Raw genomic sequence first — 22,786 nt, 5'->3', positions numbered from 1 at the left:
GAATCAACCAATGTCAGCTTAAATTGAGTTTATTCTGTGGTTAGAGATGAGGAGATTCCTCATATAGCCTGAGGAGGGTAAAACACACTGAAATGTGAATCTGGTATAACTGACATCATTTTAGTTATCATGTTATATGGCTCTTGTGAAATAATACCCTTGTTTACGGTACGAGAATATTTTTATTCCTAATGTTGTCCAATTCCTTATAATATCTCCAGTGTATTAGCAACAAAAATCAACCATGCTGTATTACAATGACTTTTGACGGTTGAAAGGTTCAGAAACAACAATTTAGTATCTGGCTTTCCTTCTTGGAAGTACATAACATTTTCAAATATTTAGTGCAACTTTGCGTATTGCAAACATTTTAAATCTGTCTTTTAAATCTTTCTACGATTCTGTGATATAAGAAACGTAGGCTCCAGATGTTAATAAACCTGTTGTATTAATGGTGGTATTTCGCAATATGTTCGAATTAACGTAAGTTAGAAATAAAAGAACAAAATTCCCCCCACTTAACGTCAAATTAAAATTAATACATCAATTTTACAATTTTTAAGATTAAGTCCATTAATTTCCCTACCCATTTTCCATCGTTTTGGATGCTTGGATTACAGTTCCTTCCTTTAGGCATTGTCTCCCAGCCTTGTTATTACTTTAGACAACAACTGAGATTCTCCTCAAGGCGACTTTGTTTCTACTGCAACTGGGTACGCGGCATTCCCGAACAACGGAAGGAACGCTTCCCTGGTATCAGTAACAAATAATGGTCAACAAATATTCCATTAATGTTAGCAGTCCGCCCGTTTGTTAGTAGAAACCACTATATGTAACTCGATTTTTTAATCAACAAAATGTAATCAGTTCGATACCAATGTTCCGAAGCTCTCTCTCCTCGGTGTGTCGTTCTTAGGCTTGAGCATCAGGTTCAGCTTGAATAGTTTACAGAAACCATGGGAACAGAAGGCACACCCTCTAGGGCGAGCCCTGTCCAAAATCGTACTGTGCTTTGGAGATCCGTCTTCGAAAGAAAACACTCCTTCCTGAACCATACTTCAGTGGTAACATTTTATCTTAAAAATCAGTAACTGATTTGAATGCCATAATTGAAGTCAGCTTGAACAATGCGATTCCCACTTATGCCCAGCGCTCCTCCGAATTGTTTCAAATTCAGATCTTAAAAAGTTTATTTGCATCCATCTGGAGCTTTCCAAAATCAGCGGTGGATGACCTGTGCTGGTGATACTCATTGTGAGAGCAGGAATGTTATGCCACATACAATGTAGTATTCTGCTGTTAAAGTTAAAATATTTCATACCCAGTCTTAAATCTAGTTTGTGTGAAAGTCTTACTGGTCGTGTGGGAAAGGGAGACAATATATCCTGTCACATGGCTTCCTGAACAGACCTCGAAATCATCAGGCAAAGTGTCTCATGCCAGAACTTAAAATACATGCACCAAGATATAATTTGACTTGTGGAGAAAAAGGTCTTTCTCATCGATCCATCCCACACGGTGGAGTTTCAGTCCCTCTGCATGTTGCCCTGGAGGTAGCTGTGAAGCAGAAAAGGCCTTGTTCACCTTCTTGTGGAATGTGCCTTTGTAAAGAAGGTGTGGAGAGAAATTGTATTTTTTGTCAAAATTCATCCTGATTTCTACTGCAGACAAAAAAAAATCCCACTCTATTGATCCAATGAAGTATGGCACTTTTTAATTAGATATTGTAGCATTTAACCTAACATTAAGGTGTCAGATGTGACATTTTGATCTGTTTGAAACAAGCAACTGGTGCAGCAGTACAAGGCAGCAAAAGGGTTGTGAGGAAGGCAATCATTAATCCCTTAGGTTCTTCAAATAATATAATGAGTTGAAGGCAAAGAGCAAATGAGCCAATATGCATACTACATTTAAATTTGAAATCATACTTTACCAATCTTACTTATAGAGTCATAGAGATGTATAACATGAAAACAGACCCTTCGGTCCAACTCATCCATGCTGACCAGATATCCCATCCCAATCTAGTCCCACCTGCCAGCATCTGGCCCGTATCCCTCCAAATCTTTCCTTTTCATGTACCCATCCAGATGCCTTTTAAATGTTGCAATTGTACCAGCCTCCACCACTTCCTCTGGCAGCTCATTCCATACACGTACCACCCTCTGCGTGAAAATGTTGCCCCTTAGGTAGTTTTTATATCTTTCTCCTCTCACCCTAAACCTATGCCCCCTAGTTCTGGACTCCCCCACCCCAGGGAAAAGACTTTATCGATTTATCATATCCATGCCCCTCATGATTTTATAAACCTCTAAAATGTCACCCCTCAGCCTTCAAACCTCCAGGGAAAACAGCTCCAGCCTGTGCAGCCTCTCCCTATAGCTCCAGTCCTCCAACCCTGACAACATCCTTGTAAATCTTTTCTGAACCCTTTCAAGTTTCACAACATCTTTCTGATAGGAAGGAGTCCAAATTGCATACAATATTCTAACAGTGGCCTAACCAATGTCCTATACAGCCACAACATGACCTCCCAACTCCTGTACTCAATACTCTGACCAATAAAGAAAAGCATATCAAATGCCTTCTTCACTATACTACCTGCTATTCCACTTTCAAGGAGCTATGAACCTGTACTCCAACATCTCTTTGTTCAGCAACACTCCTGAGGACCTTACCATTAAGTGTATAAGTCCTCCTATGATTTGCTTTCCCAAAATGTAGCACCTTGCATTTATCTAAATTAAACTCCATCTGCCACTTCTCAGTCCAATGGCCCATCAGATCAACTGTCTGTACAAATATGTCACACCAGTGCAATCGATATATTTATTTCTAGCGATTTTTGTATTTTACTGTTTATGTCTATGTTTAAATAAATATCTTTCAAAAGCTGCATCTACACAATTGTGAAAATAAGAGTCACTTTGATAACAGCAACTTGCTCCAAACACCATGGCCCAATGTTTGTGTCATTAGATCTGGTACACAAAACAATATGTTGACTTTAAGAGTAGTTTAAAAATAAATTTTCCATGTTGATGTATAGTACATAAACTAATAATTAAATAATTAATATTACACTGTAGCTTCATTCTATTTTTGTTAGTATCTGGGATTGTGTTCGTGTTTATGTGTTGAAATGCAGTCATACTGGAATATAGTTTGGGTAGATCTGACTTAGAATAAGAGGGAGAGTCTTCTATCCTTCTGCTGTCTAACATGCCTTTGTAACCCAAATTTGCTGTGCTCATTTGCATGTGTACAGGAAGTCTCCAGGTGACAAATGAGTTCTGTTTTTAAATCTGTTCATAAGTCGAATTTGTATGTAAGTCAAAACAGTTACATACGGTTCACATCTAGTGCCAATTAGTCAAATGTTTGTCTTGGTATATAGTATATATTTTACCTAAAACATCTTAAATATAATAATATAATAATAATAATTAATGTGACTACCGTACAGTATTTATAATTGAGAGAGAGAATGTGTGTGTGCGTATAGGTATAAAAAAAATTAAAGAAAAATTTCTTAAACTGTTTAAATAGAAAAGATAATGATTAAAGGTTAACACTTACTCTCGTTCCAATCAATGTCTTGCATACTGGGGGGGGGGGGGGGGGGGGGAGTTTAATTCTGAAGTCAATTTCTTTTTATCATTATAAATGGCCTTGTAGCGACTGATGCCATTGGTAACTATCCATTGGTGAACCTCTCTGCATTAGGATCTTGTACCTCTAACTTTACCATCCCTATTTCAATGAGATGAAAGGCTTCAGCTAAAACTTCTTGGGTTCTGGGGTTTTTAGGTCCCAGCCTTCTTCCTCAAATGCTATCATCTGCTGCTTCAGTCCCATAGGTCCTCATTGGTCAGTTCTTCAGCATGGGGTTCAAGCAAGTCTCAGACATCATCTTCATTGATGTCTAAATGCAGTTTATTATTACCAATATCAAACACAGCTTGCCTGGCTTCGGGCCGCTGAATCGCTGAAAACACGCAGTGTTTTGAGTGTCGCGCAAAGCAGTCTGCCCGTTTGTTAGTAGAAACCACTATATGTAACTCGATTTTTAAAAAATAATAGGCTTTACGGAGGTTGGTTCTCAAATGCTGGTGTTCATAAATCAGGCATTCATAACCCGATGAAAGACTGTACTTTGCTTGCTGCTGCAATATTTCTCTACTCCCTGTTTGATCTTGTTATAAAGATGCTTCATTTTCTTTTAGGATTGATACTTAAAGAATTGTGGCAGGATTTGGAATACTGAGAAGAACTTGTTTCTTTAAACATTGAGAGGACACTGGGAATCGTGAAAACTAAAAGTTACATTCATGTTGTAATTAGTGGAATTGTGGGAATAAACACAAACAATGCACTCCTTCAATCTTGATTGTGACATAAAATTAGGGGCTTATGGGATAGCTCAAAGCCAAAACAAAAGTCGAATTGAAGTGGGGTAATAATAAATGAAAAGAATTAAAGGAAAGACACCAAAATTTCTTGTGCTTTGAAGTAAAGCTAATTTTTTAACAGAAGCAAATTTGTGCAGCAGCCTTGGATAGATTACAATTCTTTAAAGGACTTATCTATTGCGCAGCTGCTGACAGTGGTTGAGCATTTCCAGTTAGATATTAGATCAAAATCTAGGAAACCTGAATTTCAGAAATTAGTGTTTGGAAAGTTAAAAACTGAGCCAGAGTGACAAGTAGAAACAGAAGAAGACAACGTTCGACTGGTACAGATGTAGTTGGATAAGATGAAGTTAGAGCTGGCATTTCAGAGAAAGAAGTACCAGTGGGGAGCTGCTTAAATTTGTGCACACACTCCCAAAGGTTGATAAGGACACAGATGCATTTTAATTTTATTTTCAGAAGAGAGCTAGACAGTGAGGTGGCCAAATGTATTGTGGACATTGCTCGTGCAAAACAAGCTAACTAGTAGAGCTTTCCAAGGAAGTTTCTGCAGATTATGAGATAGCAAAGAAGACTACTCTTGCTGCATATGAGTGGTCCCTGAGATTTTCATGCAGAAATTTCAGAATCTCCAGAAGCAACCTTGACAGACTTATGGAAAATTTTGAGAGAGTTGAGCAAATTAACTTTGACCATTAGATATAGGCACCCTCCAAATATAGACACTACAAATGAGAGCCATAATAATCCTCCTAGAGGAATTTAAAAATCAACACTCTCCATTAGAAATAATCCACACAGAGAACCAGATTACAAAAACTAGACATGTGAAATTTCTGTTGATTGAGTTTGTCCACAAAGCCAAACACTTTTTCCATCACCCCCACAAATCTAAGGATTGTCTAAGGGCCTTTTCCTGAGACCACAAAGATGCTGAGGATGGAAGTGATGCTTGAACACAAGTATTTTCATTGTCACAAGATTGGTTGCATTCATGTGGATTTAAGTTGCACGAAAATCGCATGGGACTTAGAGGGGTGTGTGTGCAAGATGAATGCAAAAGGCCCTTACCATGAGAACAGCAGACCAGGCTGTAGTTCTGGTTGCAGTTGTGAAGCCAAGTTCAAGCACCATTTCTTAATGAGGTACATAAGAGCTACAGGGAATGCTTGTTGAAAAGTATCTCCTTTTCATTCAAGTGAGGTAGGTAGTTCTATTATTATACTTTGGGAATGATTTGCCAGAGGTAACATAGTAGCTTCATCAATAATCACAGAAAGCAGTTAGAGAAGTTGCAGGAAAAGATTCCAGGATTTTTGCCTTCATGTGTAGTGACTTGAGCAATGGCTAAACAAATTCAAATGTTCGAGGCCAAATTGGACAACAGATATTTGGCTTTCTGAAACTTTCTTTGGGAAGTTGAATAATCTGAAGGAAATGTTCATAAATCTCTGATCAAGGTTCAGCAAATCAATCGAGAATTAACAAGCATAATCAACTCAAACTAAAATTTATACAAAAATAATTTCAGGTTGCTATTATATTAAAAATGTCATTTTAATGAGGAAATAAAGTCCTCCTTGCAGACCTGTGAATGAAGTTAGATGGTGGTTCACTAGATAGTGATGCTGCACAAATATCATCAGGAGATATTAAGGATATCCAATTAAATTCCTACGTAGTACATATAGGTATCCAGCAGGTCCAAACCTGAATAAGTTGACATTTTTCTTGCCAGGACTTCAAAAGAATATGGTATAGCTTGTTAAAAATATGTTATACCTGCTCGATTGTAGGAAAACTACAGCTGCAAGATGAACTAGACTAATTCCCACACCAATTTTTGGGTAATCAGTCAGTGGGATGATGGCAATCTATATGGGACTTCTACTGAAAACAGGAGTGGGAAACCAGTATATCCATAATTTTTTGACTGACTGTTAATTCCTTAAGGACAATTTTTGTCAAGCTAATTATGGAGAGGTTAACAGAGTTTTTCACTCAATATGGATTAACAATTAATATCCAGCTGGATTGAGATTCCAATTATATGTCTAAAACTTTTCACAACATAATGAGCAGTCTGCGTGTAACAGTTAATTCCTCAGCATTCCACCCACAGACACAAGGGGCTTTAGAACAGGTCAATCAAACACTCAGAATGATGATTGAGGTATAATATCTTCTGTTCCCAATTCATACTGAACGATAATTATACAAATGATAACAGACTTCAGTTAGGTGGATCCTCTGGCAAGTGGATCAGTGACAAGATCTGACAGATTTAAAGTAGCTGCCATAAAGTCTAAACGGGAATAAAACCCAGAGGCTTGCCAAGATAAAAATGCCCTGAAAGAGTGGTGGAAGCCTCTAAAATACCTTTGGCACTCCTAAGAAATAACTGGGCAAGTGATGGACTAATTTTCAGGTTTATGGGAAAAATGCCTGCAGGATGAGACTAAATCAAACAATTTTTTCAAAGAGTGACAAAGATGTAACAGACCATATGACTTTTTTCTGCCCTGTAAGATCTATCATTCCATTTGTCAATAATGTCCATTAAAAAATACAAGATAGTTTGTATATCTGCCAGTGTGCACAATTTACAGCAGCACTTTTTATAATATGTGTTCCAGAGTGCTCTTAGACATAACTGAATCACTGGGACATTTTTTCCAACTATTAACCACCACCAGTAAATCACCAGTGTAACCAATTAGATATTTATGGACAATGTAAACCATCAGAAGTGAGGGAGTGGTAGGGAGAACAGGAAGGGGTGAAAGCAAAATCAAGTTGAAGGGTAAAATAAAGCATTGAAGTCCCCATGGTACCCACCTCTCTCTAAAGGCATCAAGAATATTGGTGGATACTATGTGCTCCCTCTTCAATGATACCCAGACACAAACATAAACAGAGACTCTACTATGTTTTCCTAATCAATCTGTTCACAGGTGTTATGACACACATCTGGGGCAGGTGAGAATTGTAGGCAGGCCTCCTGGCTCAAAGGTAGGGACCACAAGGGTCTGTCTGACAGATGCTCTTTAGATATTTTCTGATCAACCTTTTCAGAGATGGTTTTACACACCTCTGGAGCAGATTGAACTTGAACTGTGACCTCTTAAATCAGAGGTAGGGACATTACCGTTGCACCACAAGAACCTGTTTAAGCAAATTAAATTAATTCAAGCAAAGCCCATGCAAACCATCAAAAGTGAGGGGGAGATGGGGAGGTAGGGTAGAGACTAAACCAAAATGGAATTGAAAGGGGAAAAAAACACTTATATTCCATGGTACCCACCTCTCTATAAAGGCAACAGAGATTCTTTATTTTTAAAAACTCTTTATTGTTTTATCTGCCATTTAACAAATCTGTTAATAGTTAAGTAAAATTGAGAATACATGAATGATGGGTAGTCTGCCCTTGATTCAAATTTGTTCAATTCAAAATATTTAATTCTCATTTGCATCACTAAATTCCCACTTTGCTCCATTTGTGTTGATTAATTCAAATTACTGGCTAACTTCAAGCTCAATTGTAAAAATTGTGCCCTGATGATACAGGTCACTGAACTGAAATGTTAACCCTAATTCTCCAACAGAGAATGCTGTTATGATCAACATTTGGTGTTTTAATAGTTGAATTATCAGTAGACGACATAATCATTTTCTGTAGTTTGTTTTCATTTCAGTTTTTCATCAGTCATATTTTGATGTCAAATGTTATGTATCTTTTATTTGTCTCAACAGAAACAGCAAATATTAACATTCCTGGAATATATAAATTCCAAAGCTTATTTCATCAATATACTGCCCTTTAGTGAAAATGAGCTCAAGCTTAGTATCAACTGTGCTGAAGTCATCAGTATTTTCCAATGTATGGATTGCACTACATTTCAGGAATATTTAAACATTAGCATGAAATTTTGTATTTTCCTGATGCTACAAAATCAAAAGAAAATGCAGCATTTCGTGAAATACAGACACTTACGTATAAAGTGTGTAGTTTACTTCTAACCATAGCTACATTTATACTGCTTTTGGGTAAATATGTGCTGACATCAGAATAAACAAATGTTATTCATGAGAAACAATCCTAATCACTTTTTTTGTTTTTTAGTCATAAAGATCTGGAATATTGCTGAACAGAGGGACTTGCTGCTTATGCTTATTTTTGTCTTCCTCTTCCAGGGCCAACACAAGAAAGCCAACCTTCAAATGATAACAACAGTTTATGCTACAGGAGGAAAATGGCAAGACATCTCTGACTACCCAGAGTGTTGCCATGGAAAAAACAGCCAGGAACTCAGATTCCCCAATCACCCAGGTAATTCAGAAAAGGTGCAAGACTTGAACATATCTGTTTTGTTAGAGAATTGATCCCTGAAATTAACATATGTTGTTTTCAGCAAGGCTAGATGAGTTACTTCACAAGTTTAACTGATACTTTAAATTGCAGGGTTTTTTAAAATCTGTTAGCAGGTTATAGAGTCATAACGATGTACAGCATGGAAACAGACCCTTCGGTCCAACCCGTCCATGCTGACCAGATATCCCAACCCAATCTAGTCCCACCTGCCAGCACCCTCCAAACCCTTCCTATTCATATAATCCATCCAAATGCCTCTTAAATGTTGCAATTGTACCAGCCTCCACCACTTCCTCTGGCAGCTCATTTCATACACGTACCACCCTCTGCGTTAAAATGTTGCCCCTTAGGTCGCTTTTATATCTTTCTCCTCTCACCCTAAACCTCTGCCCTCTAGTTCTGGACTCCCCCACCCTAGGGAAAAGACTTTGTCGATTTATCCTATCCAAGCCCCTTATGATTTTATAAACCTCTAAAAGATCACCCCTCAGCCTTCGAACCTCCAGGGAAAACACCCTAGCCTGTGCAGCCTCTCCCTTTAGCTCGAGTCCTTCAACCCTGACAATATCCTTGTAAATCTTTTCTGAACCCTTTCAAGTTTCACAACATCGTTCTGATAGGAAGGAGACCAGAATTGCACATCATATTCAACAGTGACCTAACCAATGTCCTGTACAGCTGCAACATGACCTCCCAACTCCTGTACTCAATACTCTGACCAATAAAGGAAAGCATACCAAACTCCATCTTCACTATCCTATCTACCTGCGATTCCAGTTTCAAAAAGCTGTGAACCTACACTCCAAGGTCTGTTTGTTCCGCAACACTCCCTAGGACCTTACCATTAAATGTTTTAAGTCCTGCTAAGAATTGCTTTCCCAAAGTGCAGCACCTCGCATTTTACTGAATTAAACTCCATTTGCCACTTCTCAGCTCATTGGCCCATCTGGTCAAGATCCTGTTGTAATCTGAGGTAACCCTCTTCGTTGTCCACTACACCTTCAATTTTGGTGTCATCTGCAAACTTACTAACTGTACCTCTGTCCAAATGAAGACCATCTCCAACATTTCAATTCGGATTTTTGCAAACATCGACTGGTTGACAATCTGCACCCTGCCGATTATAAACCACCAAAGAAGCATTCTGTTTGATTCAATCAGTTGATCGTTTAGACATGTATCTGGATTTCAGCGCCGGGTACAAATTCTGTTCTGTTCACTATTGTAACTACTGAATCTACTTTCCCTACTCTTTTAGATTAAAGAACCACAAAACGTTTTGGGTGAGGAAGGGGGGGTGGGGAGGAGTGGTAAATCGCCGGGTAGTGAAAGTCAGAATGGAAGTATTTTCTTTCCTCCGTGTGTATCGGGATGTCTCCTCTACGAGGAATTGCAAACCTCCCTCTCCGCTTTCCGGGCTGCGACCGTTACTGACGGAACTCCGAGCGCCGCCGGAAACTAGGTCGCGGACTTCCGGCGCCTGGCCGCGGCTCGTGCGGCAGAAGTTTCTGGTGACAGTGGTGCGGCTCGCGCCCACGCTCGGGGACGGAGGAGCGGTGTGGGGGCTGGGAGCGGCCGTTTCTACTGCGGACCTGAGCGTCTCTGGCTGCTGCCACGAGGGCAGCAAAACACTCCGTCCGCCCTTGGTGCCAAGTTTAACCCCCGCCTCTCGTCCGCTTGTTTCGTAATGACTTCTAGAACGTTCTGGGCAAGGAAGCGGTTCATGTTTTTGCCCGGAGTTACCCGTCTCCCCCACGCTACCGAGTAACGATGGAGGGAAGGGAGTGTGGGGCGATAGCCAGTGGCTCTGTCCCTCGGAACACTGAGGTCAGGGAGAGTAGCAGCAACAGTAGGGAAGCTTGTGACCTGAAGCAGGTAGGTAGGAGTTCCGTTGTGCTTTTTCGAAACTTTTTTTTTAATTTTGAGATTGCTCTCTTACCGCTGAATGCATCCCTCATCAGTTACTGTCCACACCCGCTTATCCCCTACCCTGGAGGATCCTGGTTATTTCTCCAAGGACAGAGCGAAGAAAACCCTCGAAATGACCATTTGCCTGCAACTCCTCCTGATCGTGTAAACATTGGGTATAGGTGTATACACTGAAAGTTTTTGCGATGGGAATAGGGTTGGGTTACTCTGAGCTACATCTGTTGAAGTACAATTTATGGTCATGGGAATGCCGCCTCTGAGGACGTTGAAACCCAGATGAAAGATGACTTCAAATGGAAGTTCCAGGGAGACTTGAAGAAAATCAGTTTGCCGGCTGTGGGGATCCTGAGGGACAGGATTTACATGTATTTGGAAAGGCAGTGCCTGATTAGGAATAGTCAGCATGGCTTTGTGCATGGGAAAACACGTCTCATGAGCTTGATTGAGTTTTTTGGAGAAGTAACAGACGATTGATGATTTATCATTTGTACAAATGGCTTGGATGTGAACATAGGAGGTATGGTTAATAAGGTTGCAGATGACATCAATATTGGAGGTGTAGTGGACAGTGAAGAAGGTTACCTCGGACTACGATGGGATCTTAGTCAGATGGGCTATAGGCTGAGGAGTAGCAGATAGAGTTTAGATAAATATGAGGTGCTGCATTTTGGAAAGGCAAATCAGGGCAGGACTTGTACACGTAATGGTAAGATTCTGGAGTGTTGCTGAACAAAGAGTCCTTGGAGTGCAGGTTCATAGTTCCTTGAAAGTGGAGTTGCAGGTAGATAGATAGTGAAGAAGGTGTTTGGTATGCTTTCCTTTATTGGTCAGATCATTAAATATAGGAATTGGGAGGTCATGTTGCAGCTCTACAGGACATTGGTTAGGCCACTTTGGGAATATTATGTGCAACTCTCATCTCCGTCTTATCGGAAGGATGTGAAACTTGAAAGGATTCCAAAAAGATTTACAAAGGTGTTTCCAGGGTTGAAGGATTTGAGCTACAGGGAGAAGTTGAATAGACTAGGGCTGTTTTCCCTGGAGCATCAGAGGCTGAGGGATGACGTTGTAGAAGTTTATAAAATCTTGAGGTGGATAGATAGGGTAAATGGACAAGATCTTTTCCCTGGGTTGGAGTCCAGAACTGGAGGGCTTAGGTTAAGGGTGAGAGGTTTAAAAATGATCCAAGGGGCAACTTTTTCATGCAGAGGGTGGTGCATGTATAGAATGAGCTGCCAGAGGAAGTGGTGGAGGCTGGTACAATTGCAACATTTAAAAGGTACCTGGATGGGTATATGAATAGGAAGGGTTTAGAGGGATATGGGCCAAGTGTTGGCAAATTGGGATACATTAGGTTAGGATATCTTGTCAGCATGGACAAGTCGGACCGAAAGGCCTGTTTCCATGCTGTGCCCCAATGTGACTCCAAGTTAACCATATTTCTCTGGCTGTGGAGTCACATGCAGGCTAGACCAGGTACGATGGCAGATTCCTTTCTTAAACAACTTTAGTGAACCAGTTGGGTTTTTCTGACAATCGGCAGTGGTTTCGTGAGTCATCATTGGACTTTTCCATAATTTTATTGAATTCAAACTCCACCACCTATGGTGGCAGGATTCAAACCCTGTGGATTAACAGACCAACATTAATACCATAGGCCATCGTCATCATCAATTTCCATTAACTTCAGCTTTGCCAGGGTGCTATACTTGGTCAGTTACCACCTGATGAAGGCGGTCATTCCAATTGTACAATCTTGAATTCAACCCTTTTGCCTATTTTTGAACCGGGGCTTAATAAGATCAGAAGCTGTTTGGCTAACTGATCCCAAACATCCAGCAGCAAGCGTTTGTGTGTATAATGCACTATCACTTAATAACACTGTTGAAAATGTCTTCTGTTGCTTGCTGATAGAGAACAGATTGGTTTGGCAATAACTGACCAAATTGGATTTGTTGTGGTATTTGTGAACAGAGTGTACCTTGGTAATTTTTCCACACTGTTGGGCTAAATGTTAGTGTAGTGCAATAGTTGGCCTGGAGTGCAACTCTTCATGATTACAGATGGGGTTTGTTGGTCCCATTGCATTTACTTTCCCATACATTCACTATGGAATGAGTCAAATTGTTTGAAGCTGTGATGCTGGGGACCTCTGGTAGAAGCTAAGATAGATTATCCATTCTACACTACTGGCTGAAATGCTGCATGTTGTCCGACATTGTAGCATTACTAGTTTGGCACTTCATTTTTATTCATACCTGTGCTGCTCCAGGCATTCAACCCTGCTGTCCTCATTTAATCAGATTTCTAAATCAGAATTTCTGGCTTGACGGTAATGATATAATGAAGAATATAAGAATGAAGATGTGTGGGTATGGAACATAACCCAAAGGAACTTGTACAGCAATATCCTGAGGATGGGTTGATTGAACTAAAACAACTAGAACTGCCTTTCTGGAAGGGTGACTGGACTGGAAATGTTAACTGTTTTCTCTCCACAGATTCTCAAACCTGCTCATTTTTTCCAACAATAACTGTTTTCTTTCTAATATCTTGTATTTAACCATTTTATAACATTACAATGTACAGATCAAATTTTTTTTTCATGACAAAAAATAACTGATTTATGTGGCACCTTTCATGATCTCAAGGCATATCCAAAGTACTTTACAACTAACATTACCTTGAGCAGTTATTACTGTTATGCAAGGAAGCATGGAAGCTAACTTACAATAGCAATGAAACAAATGATTAGTTTAAGCATTTTTTTGTGATGTTGTGTCAATATCTGCAGCAAAGCTACCTGTCAGCTATTTTGTACAGCAATGATTAAATGGTTTCATTTTGAAACAGGAAAGTGTTCTTGGAAGTAATGAGGTGAAAAGTACAGCAGTGGTGAAATACTCTGCTGCTCCACCTCCTGCAGCGTATGCTCGGCTTCAGGAGAAGACAGACCTTAAGTTGCCTCCTGCAAATTGGCTGCGTGGGATTAGCCAGCTTGGACAAATGGATGCAACCTCGCTTGGAACAAGCAAAAAGAGCAAGCCATTTTCCAGGTGACATATTTTGGAACTAAATTGTTCAGGGATGTAAATTTACCCATGTTTAATTTTGTTGATTTTTTTTATGTTTTACAAAAGCTAATGCATTGACAGTTTCCTGATCAGATTAATTCTGACTAAAAGGGCTTGAAATTCTCTGAGTAACAAAATTTCTCATCATGACAATAATGGTGCTCCTTTAATGTTCCTAGGTCACTAATATTTCAGTGTGAAATTATTTCAAAATGAGTTTGAACTCTTTGTAACAAAAGTCATTTGGTAATCTCCGCATATAACAATGAAAACCTACATGGGAGTCTCCTATTTATGAATGTCTGACTTATAGTTGCAATCCTGTACAAGGATGTAATTCTGCGTACCAACATTTCCTGTAGTTATGACAGACTGTTTTATATTGTCCTGCATTGCGTTCCGACTTGTGTACAAATCAACTTCCAGACAATCTGAGGAACGGAATCCATTCCCAACCAGAGACTGTTTGTCCATGTACAGTGAAATGTCACAAAGGCTTTGCCGGAGCTTTACAAGATAAAATATGACAGTCACATTAGAAGCTATTGGTCAGATATCTAAAACCTTGGCTAAAGGGATTGGGTTTAAGCGATTTCAAGGAGTCAAGTTAGCTGAAGTGACAGAAAGGTATAGGGCCTTGGCACATGAAGGCAAGGCAACTGATGGAGAAGTGGTTAAAATCTAGGAAGCTCCAAAGGTTGAAATCCAAGAAGTGCAGGTAGGGTTGTGCTGGAGAAGATTACAGAGATGAAAAGAGACTAGATGATGGAGGGACTTGTAAATCACATGAAAATTTTAAAATCAAGGTATTGCTTGATGAGCTATTGTAGTTTGGTGATAAGCTCACAGTATTATAAAGTTAAGACGTGGGAAAAATGTTAACATTGTTTTGAACCTACATTGTTCCTGCATCACATCTTGCTACAGCATTGCATTCTGTGATGATTATTCCAGTCATTATCAGTTATCATTCAAAGCTCAGCCCAATTACTTTCCGATGGCCATATACTTTATTCTAACAAGAGTAGGGTCATTAGGGGAAGCAATGCATGAATATCAATTAGAGGAAATCATGGTTCACCTATTTCACTCCCACCTAATTTAAGGGAGTAATTAGGTTTTAATTTTTAATAAACTGTCTTGGTATGCCATTTTGAGTTACAAATAAATAATGTAGTCAACATTCTCTAAATACTTATATCATTAGCCTGCTGTCATATACCGAATTTGCTCGGCTATTGGCAATGTACTAGACTGTAAAATGTCCCTTCTTTGAACAAACAACATGCTCCTTTTGAGATAACATATTCCACCATTTGATTTCAAGTTGCTGCAAATAAGTCAGTTTAAGATATATCATTTGTACCACTAATGCTAATCAAATGTAAAAATTGCCTCTTGAAGGAGTTCTTGCTAACAAAATGCTGGGAATGCATATCCTATTAAAGAGGAAGTTAATGTAGGACATTTCATCAGAATTATTTCCATTTGACGTACATTTTGAAGATTTTTTAAATTGTATTTTTATTAAGAAAATCAAACTTTATTTTTCTTTTAAGCTTTGGAATGGCGTACGACTTCATTGACTGCATTGGAAATGATGTTGATGTTGTTTCTGATTCTGAGGTACAGTATTCCTACTGATATGCATTTAATTAGTTCATTATGTAAAGCCACAGGTTGTCTGTCTAGTATAGCAATTTTGAAAGTTTTCCAAAAATTTAAGAATTCTTTCCTTCAAGTGCATCAATGTTAAGCAATTCTAATTTAATTGATATCAACAAAAGTTGATTGTCTCTTTGTCACAGTCAGAAAGGGAATAGCTAAGCTATGTATTTGAAGGGGTCTACAATAAATCAAATAATTGCTGAAGCATTTTTATTTGATTATTTGTACAGATGATTTTGTTCCATTGTAATGTTCATTTAGGTGTGCAGTGTAATCATAATTGTGACTTTGCAAATGTTGTGTTTTGCTCTAATGCTAACCCTCTGGTTTAAATTCAGTTCAAATCCGAATACTACAATAAGACTTTCTTAATATTTGACTGGCATTCCATAAATTTAAATTATTATGGTTCTGAGATTGTACTGCACTAAAGTCCATCTTGGAAGCTTCAAGGAAGCTTGCTGTTTAGATTTTTATGATCCCAGACCAAACCACCAAACATGTTGTAAACTGTTTAGGGACCAGTAACTTTGTAAATTTAAGTTTGTGAATCCAGGTAGTAAGAGCATTCTAAAATTACCATGAAGGTCCCACCTTTTTCACCTTGCCCCTTACTTGAGGTATGGTAATTCTCTAGCAATCATCTCTCGTAATGAGAGTATGGCCTTCTGTACCTCTGAGACAATGGCAATTTTATCATATACTTTTACTCACCATATTCATAGTTTTGAATCGACAAATGTATTTAACTATACATTATAATATTAGTCCAATCTATTTTATACGAGTTGTATTCTTAGATACAGATTTAACTGGTAGTAAATATGGATATCAAGACAAACTGTGGCTGAATACCCCATAGGAGCACATCAAAAAGCAAATGCGGTTTAAACAGATCCCATGTCTTTGTTTGCAGTCAACTACAGGTGGTCGTCATATCTCATGAAAATCTCGCAAGGTATTCCAGTTATTCACTTTTGAAGACCTAGCTTTAGAAATCCTTCGAGCATTGTTTCATCATGGGCAACCTTAACAACTGCTCATGTCTTGGTAGTTTGTTTTCCTTTCCTGAAATAGTGCTTTCTCGGAACCTTGTAAGTATAATTTAGCATCCAAACAAAGGCACGACTCCAGTCCTGAAACAGAAAGCTTCACCATACAAGTACTTGGCCCTGGATTTCTCTGAGCTCTAATGCTTCTAAGATGCACTTAGTAAAATCTGCTTGTGGACTTTCTGAGCCTTGTAGCTCCTGGATCTTTCCTGAGCCCTCACCGCAATACCTATTGGCTTTCCATATCTCTTGAGCCCTGAATGCTTAATGCTATCCAGGAGTTCCTAAGACTTCTTCCTGAGCCCAAACAGTACAGTTCCACCTTCTCAGCAGTAAAACTGTAACAGCAGCATCTTTACTGCCTTGAACTTATTCCTTTGACTCTGAGTTGATCTAATGACCAATTGGAAACCTCCCAACTACATCTTCCCTTTATTGCAAGACAAAATCAGATGTAACTAATATTGGAACACAAGTTCCCTCAATGCCATGGTTTTCACAGATTGCTGGCTTATAAACACAAATGAATACAGAATGTGGATTTCATTGAAATTGTACAAAAGGCCTTAGTTATTTCTGACTTAAGCTTGTTCTTATGAGCATGATCCCATGCAGAGGTCTAATTTATGAGATCTGACACATGAGCATTTGCTGTACTTACAAATGGTTTAGTCCGTTCACAGCCTGGGGGCTGCCTTTATTCCAGGTATCTTAATCAAAAAATGTTGTAACTTTATTCCCTAGATTTCTTTTCTCATAAATAGTGTTATTCACACTTGCTTACAATTTATGGGATAATGCAGCATCCCTGGTGTCTTGTTCCAGTGGTTTTTCTCACTGTAAGCTCTGATGATGCATACTAGTGTGCTTTTTGGCTACCTTTCCCCGAGCCTTGTCTGATATTTGTTTTCATATGTATACTTTACAGTAGCAATCAGGACAGGAATTTTTAGCAGATTCCATATATCCACTTCTACCATGCTAATTATAAGCAAAAATGTGTCAAAGCTGTGTGGGTTTTCTAACATTTGCTTACATTATCTGTGGATATCATCTTCCAGAAAGATTGTGAAACAAGAACTGTGACTCTCCTTTGTCTCATTGCTGATAACTGGTGATTAATGTGGCTACTTGACAAGCTGTGTTTCACTAATAGCTTCGCCTATTTGCATTATAATATTTCTAACATACTTGCCCCCCATTTGGTACCCTCATCCACCTGGCAGCCCCATTCATCCATCTACTCTACTAATCATACCCTTTCATGGTAGCTGTCCGAGTTGCTATCTGTGTTGCTGGGCATTTAAACTTCAGTTCATGGTGTTCTTACTGCTGCAAAAGCTGTGTGGCTTCCATATCAATTCTCTCCTCTTGATGACTGAGAATTCGTGGACAGGTTTCTGTAGTTTCATAATAGTTCAGGAATCCCTAACATCAAACTAATCAAAAGGTAAGTGTGTACTTTTTTAGTTGAAAATCATGTTTTTCAATCCTGACCAGAATTTCTGGGCCAATATGTTTATTAAATAGAAGGATCGTTTTTTTTTCCCTTGCATTTCATGTCACCTTTTTCCATTGGACCTTAATATTGAAAACTGCTTTAATATTTAGCAATATTTTCCTTGCAAGAATTAAGCTTTAAGAGCATTGGGTCTTGTGCAATGTTTTGCATCCTAGTTAACTTTGGATCTTATGATTAATGGTGAAAGAAAACTATAGTTTGCTCGAAGGAGAATATTAAACCCTAGTGTTACTCCAAGGATGACTAGAGACATGGGAATAATTAAGGGCTATAGTAGAAACATACATGAAAAACACCAACATTCAAGTAGAAGGAGAAAATGTGAAAAAATTAGAACAGAAGTAAAACAGAGTGAAAAATAATGAAGCTAAATTGTCAAAGAGCTTTATAATACAGATCTGTTGATTGGTGCTGCTCTTATATGATTTGAACCCAAGACCCCAGAACATTATAGCAACATCAGTTGTTGCTGTAAGCCACCTGTGTCACTTCAGTGAGCGAAATCTGCCATTGTCATTGGTCTGGTATATGTGAAGCCAGAGCGTCTTGAAATGGTTGACTAAGAGTTCTGTTCAAGGGGAATTATGGATGGACAAGCAAAGCTGAACTTGCCAGCAGCACACTCATCCCTTCAAAGAATAAATAAAACTACAAATGGCTTTGATAGAGTAGAACCCAGGGAATGTTTCCTCTTAAGAGTATGTCTGGAAGCCATCAATATAAGATAGTCATCAAGCAGTCCAGTGGGAAATTTTGAAAGAAACGGTCATTACTCAGTGTGGAGCTCACTTCCATGCAGTGGTTGAAGCAAATGGTATGTTTGTATTTAAAGGGAAACCAGATAAGCATAAAAGATTAATAAAATTGGTGACTATCATGATGGATTTAGACAAAAAGAAATGGAAGGAGGCTTAAGTCGCGTATAAAACAGCAACATGGATTTTTGATCAAATCGTCTGTAATACTTTATAATTTCTGCTGTTCAAATTTTACTGTAATGGGAATATATTTTTGAGGGACCTGACAAGGAAATGATGTATAATTTAAGTTTCTCATTTGTAATGTTTGAAATTCTAATTTCAGTCAGATAATATGTACTACCACTTCAATACTAGTCTTTCAATATGAATGGAATATTTGTGAGAAATCATTGTGATGCACAAGTCCACCGGCCACTTTTTCCTTGCAGGAGGAATTCTCCATTTTGGTGTGTTTTTGAATGTTTTTATTTGCTAATGTGTATTTAAACTGAAAATATCCACTTAACATTTATTCAACTTGTAACGATTCTTGTTTCATCTCTGAAGGTAAAAACTCACAAGCCCTCTAAAATTTGCAAAGTGCTTGGCTTGAAATTAGTCGCAGTTTGATGTGATTTTGCCAGTGTGAAAAGCTTGTACAAATGAACTGCTGGCATCAGAAAGCTATTTGGTATCTAAAATAAAATATATCTGTATGTTAAATGCATTCACGTATTTTTTCCTGCAAAATATATGTTGAACATGTGAAATTCTTATTCTTAATTATGTTTACGTCAGATGTATTCCACATTATATATTTTTAAAAATTCTAAAAGTTAATTCTGAATAACTATTTTGGATATTGAGACATAAAATATTGTTTAAACTGCTTTGTTCAATTTATTTTGCATGATCTATAAGGCTTGTAAGTTATTTCATAAATTAAATCAGTGAACAGCTATATTCCTTAGAACGGATTCATTAAATGTATCTCTGGTTGCTAAGTGAGTGCTTATTTCATTTTATGGGGGTAATGAATTTTAATGTCCTACATTTTGTTAAAAATAGAACATAAAGAAGTTACTGAAGATACCTTACAGCAAATCACATGTCAGCATGGGCGTTCATCGCGTTGGAAGGACCCTCCTGCTTGATGAATTAGATATTCAGGAATTGTTTATGACCTCGTCCCAGGTAATTATAAGTTACTGTTGTTCTAGCTATGAAATAACTTTATATAAAGCCATCTATCAGTACCATCTTTTTGGAAAGCCTTAATGGTTGAGCAAAAGGGAGAGAGTGCATTTGGATACTTTCCCTTATCTGATTCATTTGCAATTAATGGGACACGATGATTTGTTTCAAGTATTGATTAGTTCTTAACATAATTTGTAACAGTTCTCCATTTTGATGGGAGGCCTCCCAAAACCAAAAACACCAGAAGTTTCTCAGCAGACTTTACCTATTTTCTGCTGCAAACACCTACTCGTCATCAACATTCCTCTGAGTTCCAAGGTTCCACCAACAGTGGTTGGTGTCAGCATGTCAATTGCAGCATTGACTTCCATTTCCCCAAGACATGCATAGACCTCAAAGGCCTTTGTAGCTACAAAGAAATTGGAGGGAATGCTGCTTATCATCTCTATCTGGTATAAGCACGTGCATTGCCTTTTGCTCTGGGCACCCTTACAGTCTTCTACTTGCTCCTCCTCTTCCCCACCCCACACTCTTCACCTGCACAGAGACTATCTCTTTTCTAGCCCTCTTCAGTTCTGAAGAAGAGTCCCATTGAACTTAAAACATTAGCTGTATTTCTATCGCCATAGATGCTACTGAACCTGCTGAGTTTCTCTAGCGCTTTGTTTTTATTTCAGATGTCCAGCCTCTGCAGTACTTTGCTTCCATTTGAAAGTTATTTACCCTTGAAGAGTCAACGGCAGTTGTCTGACTGTATCATAAGTAGACCTGAAGTTTCCAAAAGTCTTAGGAAAATCTTATAGATATCAAGTTGTAAATAATTATGCTAAAGCAGAGAAAATGCTGATTATTGTCGACCATGCAGACTGAAGTGGAAATGTGCATTCACGTTTAAGACTGTTTGTGAGGTTTTCAGGGAGGTTGGAAGATTCAAGTAGCTGAAACCAAAGTTAAGTGCGTATATTGTGACCCACTCAGTGCAAATTTTGGGATCAGAAACTCTGGAAAGCGACAATTAATTGTTGCTGCTTCCTGGCTGGAGAAGAACTGTGTAATACAACAAAAGGAAGATTTTTGGTTATGCTCGAAGTGAAATGGGGAACCAATATCTCTTAATTTGCTTAAAGTGCAAGTTGCCTATGAAAAGAAAATAATGTTCAGTCTGTAGCCTTTTTAAAATTACTCAAACATAATCTTGATGCGTCATTCAGTTGACAGCATAAAATTCAAATTCCTTTATTAAAAAGTTATTTGTTTCTTCAGAAATTGTAACAATTCTGATAGCTGAAGTTACTACATGTTATTAAAATAAGTGTAAGAATTCCACTATGCTTGAATCTTTTTGGAACCAAAATGTTGGTACTATTGCTCTTCTAAACACTGGTCTATCTAAGCCAAGTACCATCTCCATTTAACTGAATACATAATATGCACATTGGCCTAATGACAGGGCTATCATATAATGAAATATGAAATTTTAGACATTTTAACTATTGAACGGTTGTACCAGTATTGTGCCATCTACATAGATGCCTGAATATGTAGCAATTCTCCATCCTGTTAAAGATTAGTGTAGTCCAGCTCAGGGCCTTTCCTACACTATTGTGGTAACAACCAGTAACTTTGCATGTGAAACTGTGTTAATGGGATCAGGGACTGCAAGGCATAGAATAAAGTTTAGGTTTCCTTGTTTAAGGAAGGGTTTATTTGCTTTGGCAGTTGAAGATTCACTAACTTGATTCCTTTTGATTGTTTTGTAAGGAAGCATTGAGCAAGTTATGCCTAAGTTCAATGGCATTGAGATTAATGAGAGGCTGTTATGAGAAGGAGCCAGATTAGGTTAGTGTTGAGAGAATGTCTCAGAGGGGGAATGGCAGGAAATGTACTTGGCACACTTTCCAAACAGTGGGTTGCTCATTTAAGATTTGAGGTGCAGAAGAATTTCTCCTCAAAAGATTGTCAATCCTTTGTTCTGATAGTTTTAGAAATTGCTGATTTAAAGGATCATTCAGACTTCTTGTTGAAAGTATGACATTTCAACATTTCAGCTTCTGTAAAAGAACTTTGTATCAAGGATTGAAGAATACAATGCTCAGTAAACATTTTTTTATCCTATGGTAACTTACATTTTCAACAATTGAAAACAGTTTTCCTTTTTCTACTTATACTGACATCTGTAAACCCCAATTTTGCTCAGTCTCTTAAACAGACCGTCAATGTCTTTGAATTAACCCAAAGTGATTCACGTCTCCTGGGAATTGACTGAAATAAACAGATTCTTGAACTATAGGATAACAGGTTTTGAGGTATGGATAGGAAACTGTCATCAGGTAGATCAGACCAGCAATAATTTCATTTAATGATGGAGCAGGCTCAAAGCTTTATGTCCTGTTCTTTCTGTTTTTATGTTATGTTCAGAATGAATTCCCAATATCAGGTGGCACGGTAGCTCAGTGGTTAAAACTGTTGCCTCACAGCGCTAGGGACCCGGCTTCAATTCCTGCCTCGGGCAACTGTCTGTGTGGAGTTTGCACATTCTCCCCATGTCTCCATGGATTTCCTCCGGGTGCTCCGGTTTCCTCCCACAGTCCAAAGTTGTGCAGGTTAGGTGAATTGGCCATAGTGTTAGGTGCATTAGTCAGGGGTAAATGTAGGGGAATGGGGTGGGTTGCTCTTCGGAGGGTCGGTGTGGACTTGTTGGGCCGAAGGGCCTGCTTCCACACTGTAGGGAATCTAATCTAATTAAGATTTTGCAGATTAGATGTTTACAGGGCACAAGCTATTCTCTGAAATAATTCAGTCAAATGTTTTGATTCTTTA

The 22,786-nt window shown here is 38.5% G+C and overlaps 1 protein-coding gene across 2 annotated transcripts in view; it reads left to right on the top strand.

Moving 5' to 3' along the window:
* Positions 1 to 10,288: 10,288 nt before the first annotated feature.
* edrf1 (erythroid differentiation regulatory factor 1) overlaps positions 10,289 to 22,786 on the top strand; it is a 74,911-nt gene continuing 62,413 nt past the window's right edge. For both annotated transcript variants that reach the window (XM_060842004.1, XM_060842003.1), the window contains exons 1-4: positions 10,289 to 10,659; positions 13,567 to 13,769; positions 15,347 to 15,413; positions 19,838 to 19,963. In XM_060842004.1, the coding sequence (XP_060697987.1) occupies positions 10,555 to 10,659; positions 13,567 to 13,769; positions 15,347 to 15,413; positions 19,838 to 19,963 (501 nt within the window). In that variant the 5' untranslated portion in view covers positions 10,289 to 10,554. The remainder of the gene's footprint in view (positions 10,660 to 13,566; positions 13,770 to 15,346; positions 15,414 to 19,837; positions 19,964 to 22,786) is intronic.

The sequence above is a fragment of the Hemiscyllium ocellatum genome, chromosome 22 (genome assembly GCF_020745735.1).
Source record: "Hemiscyllium ocellatum isolate sHemOce1 chromosome 22, sHemOce1.pat.X.cur, whole genome shotgun sequence".
Taxonomy (NCBI): domain Eukaryota; kingdom Metazoa; phylum Chordata; class Chondrichthyes; order Orectolobiformes; family Hemiscylliidae; genus Hemiscyllium; species Hemiscyllium ocellatum.
The sequence above is the reverse complement of the archived record's forward strand: the minus strand, read 5'-3'. Positions and strand labels throughout refer to the sequence as shown.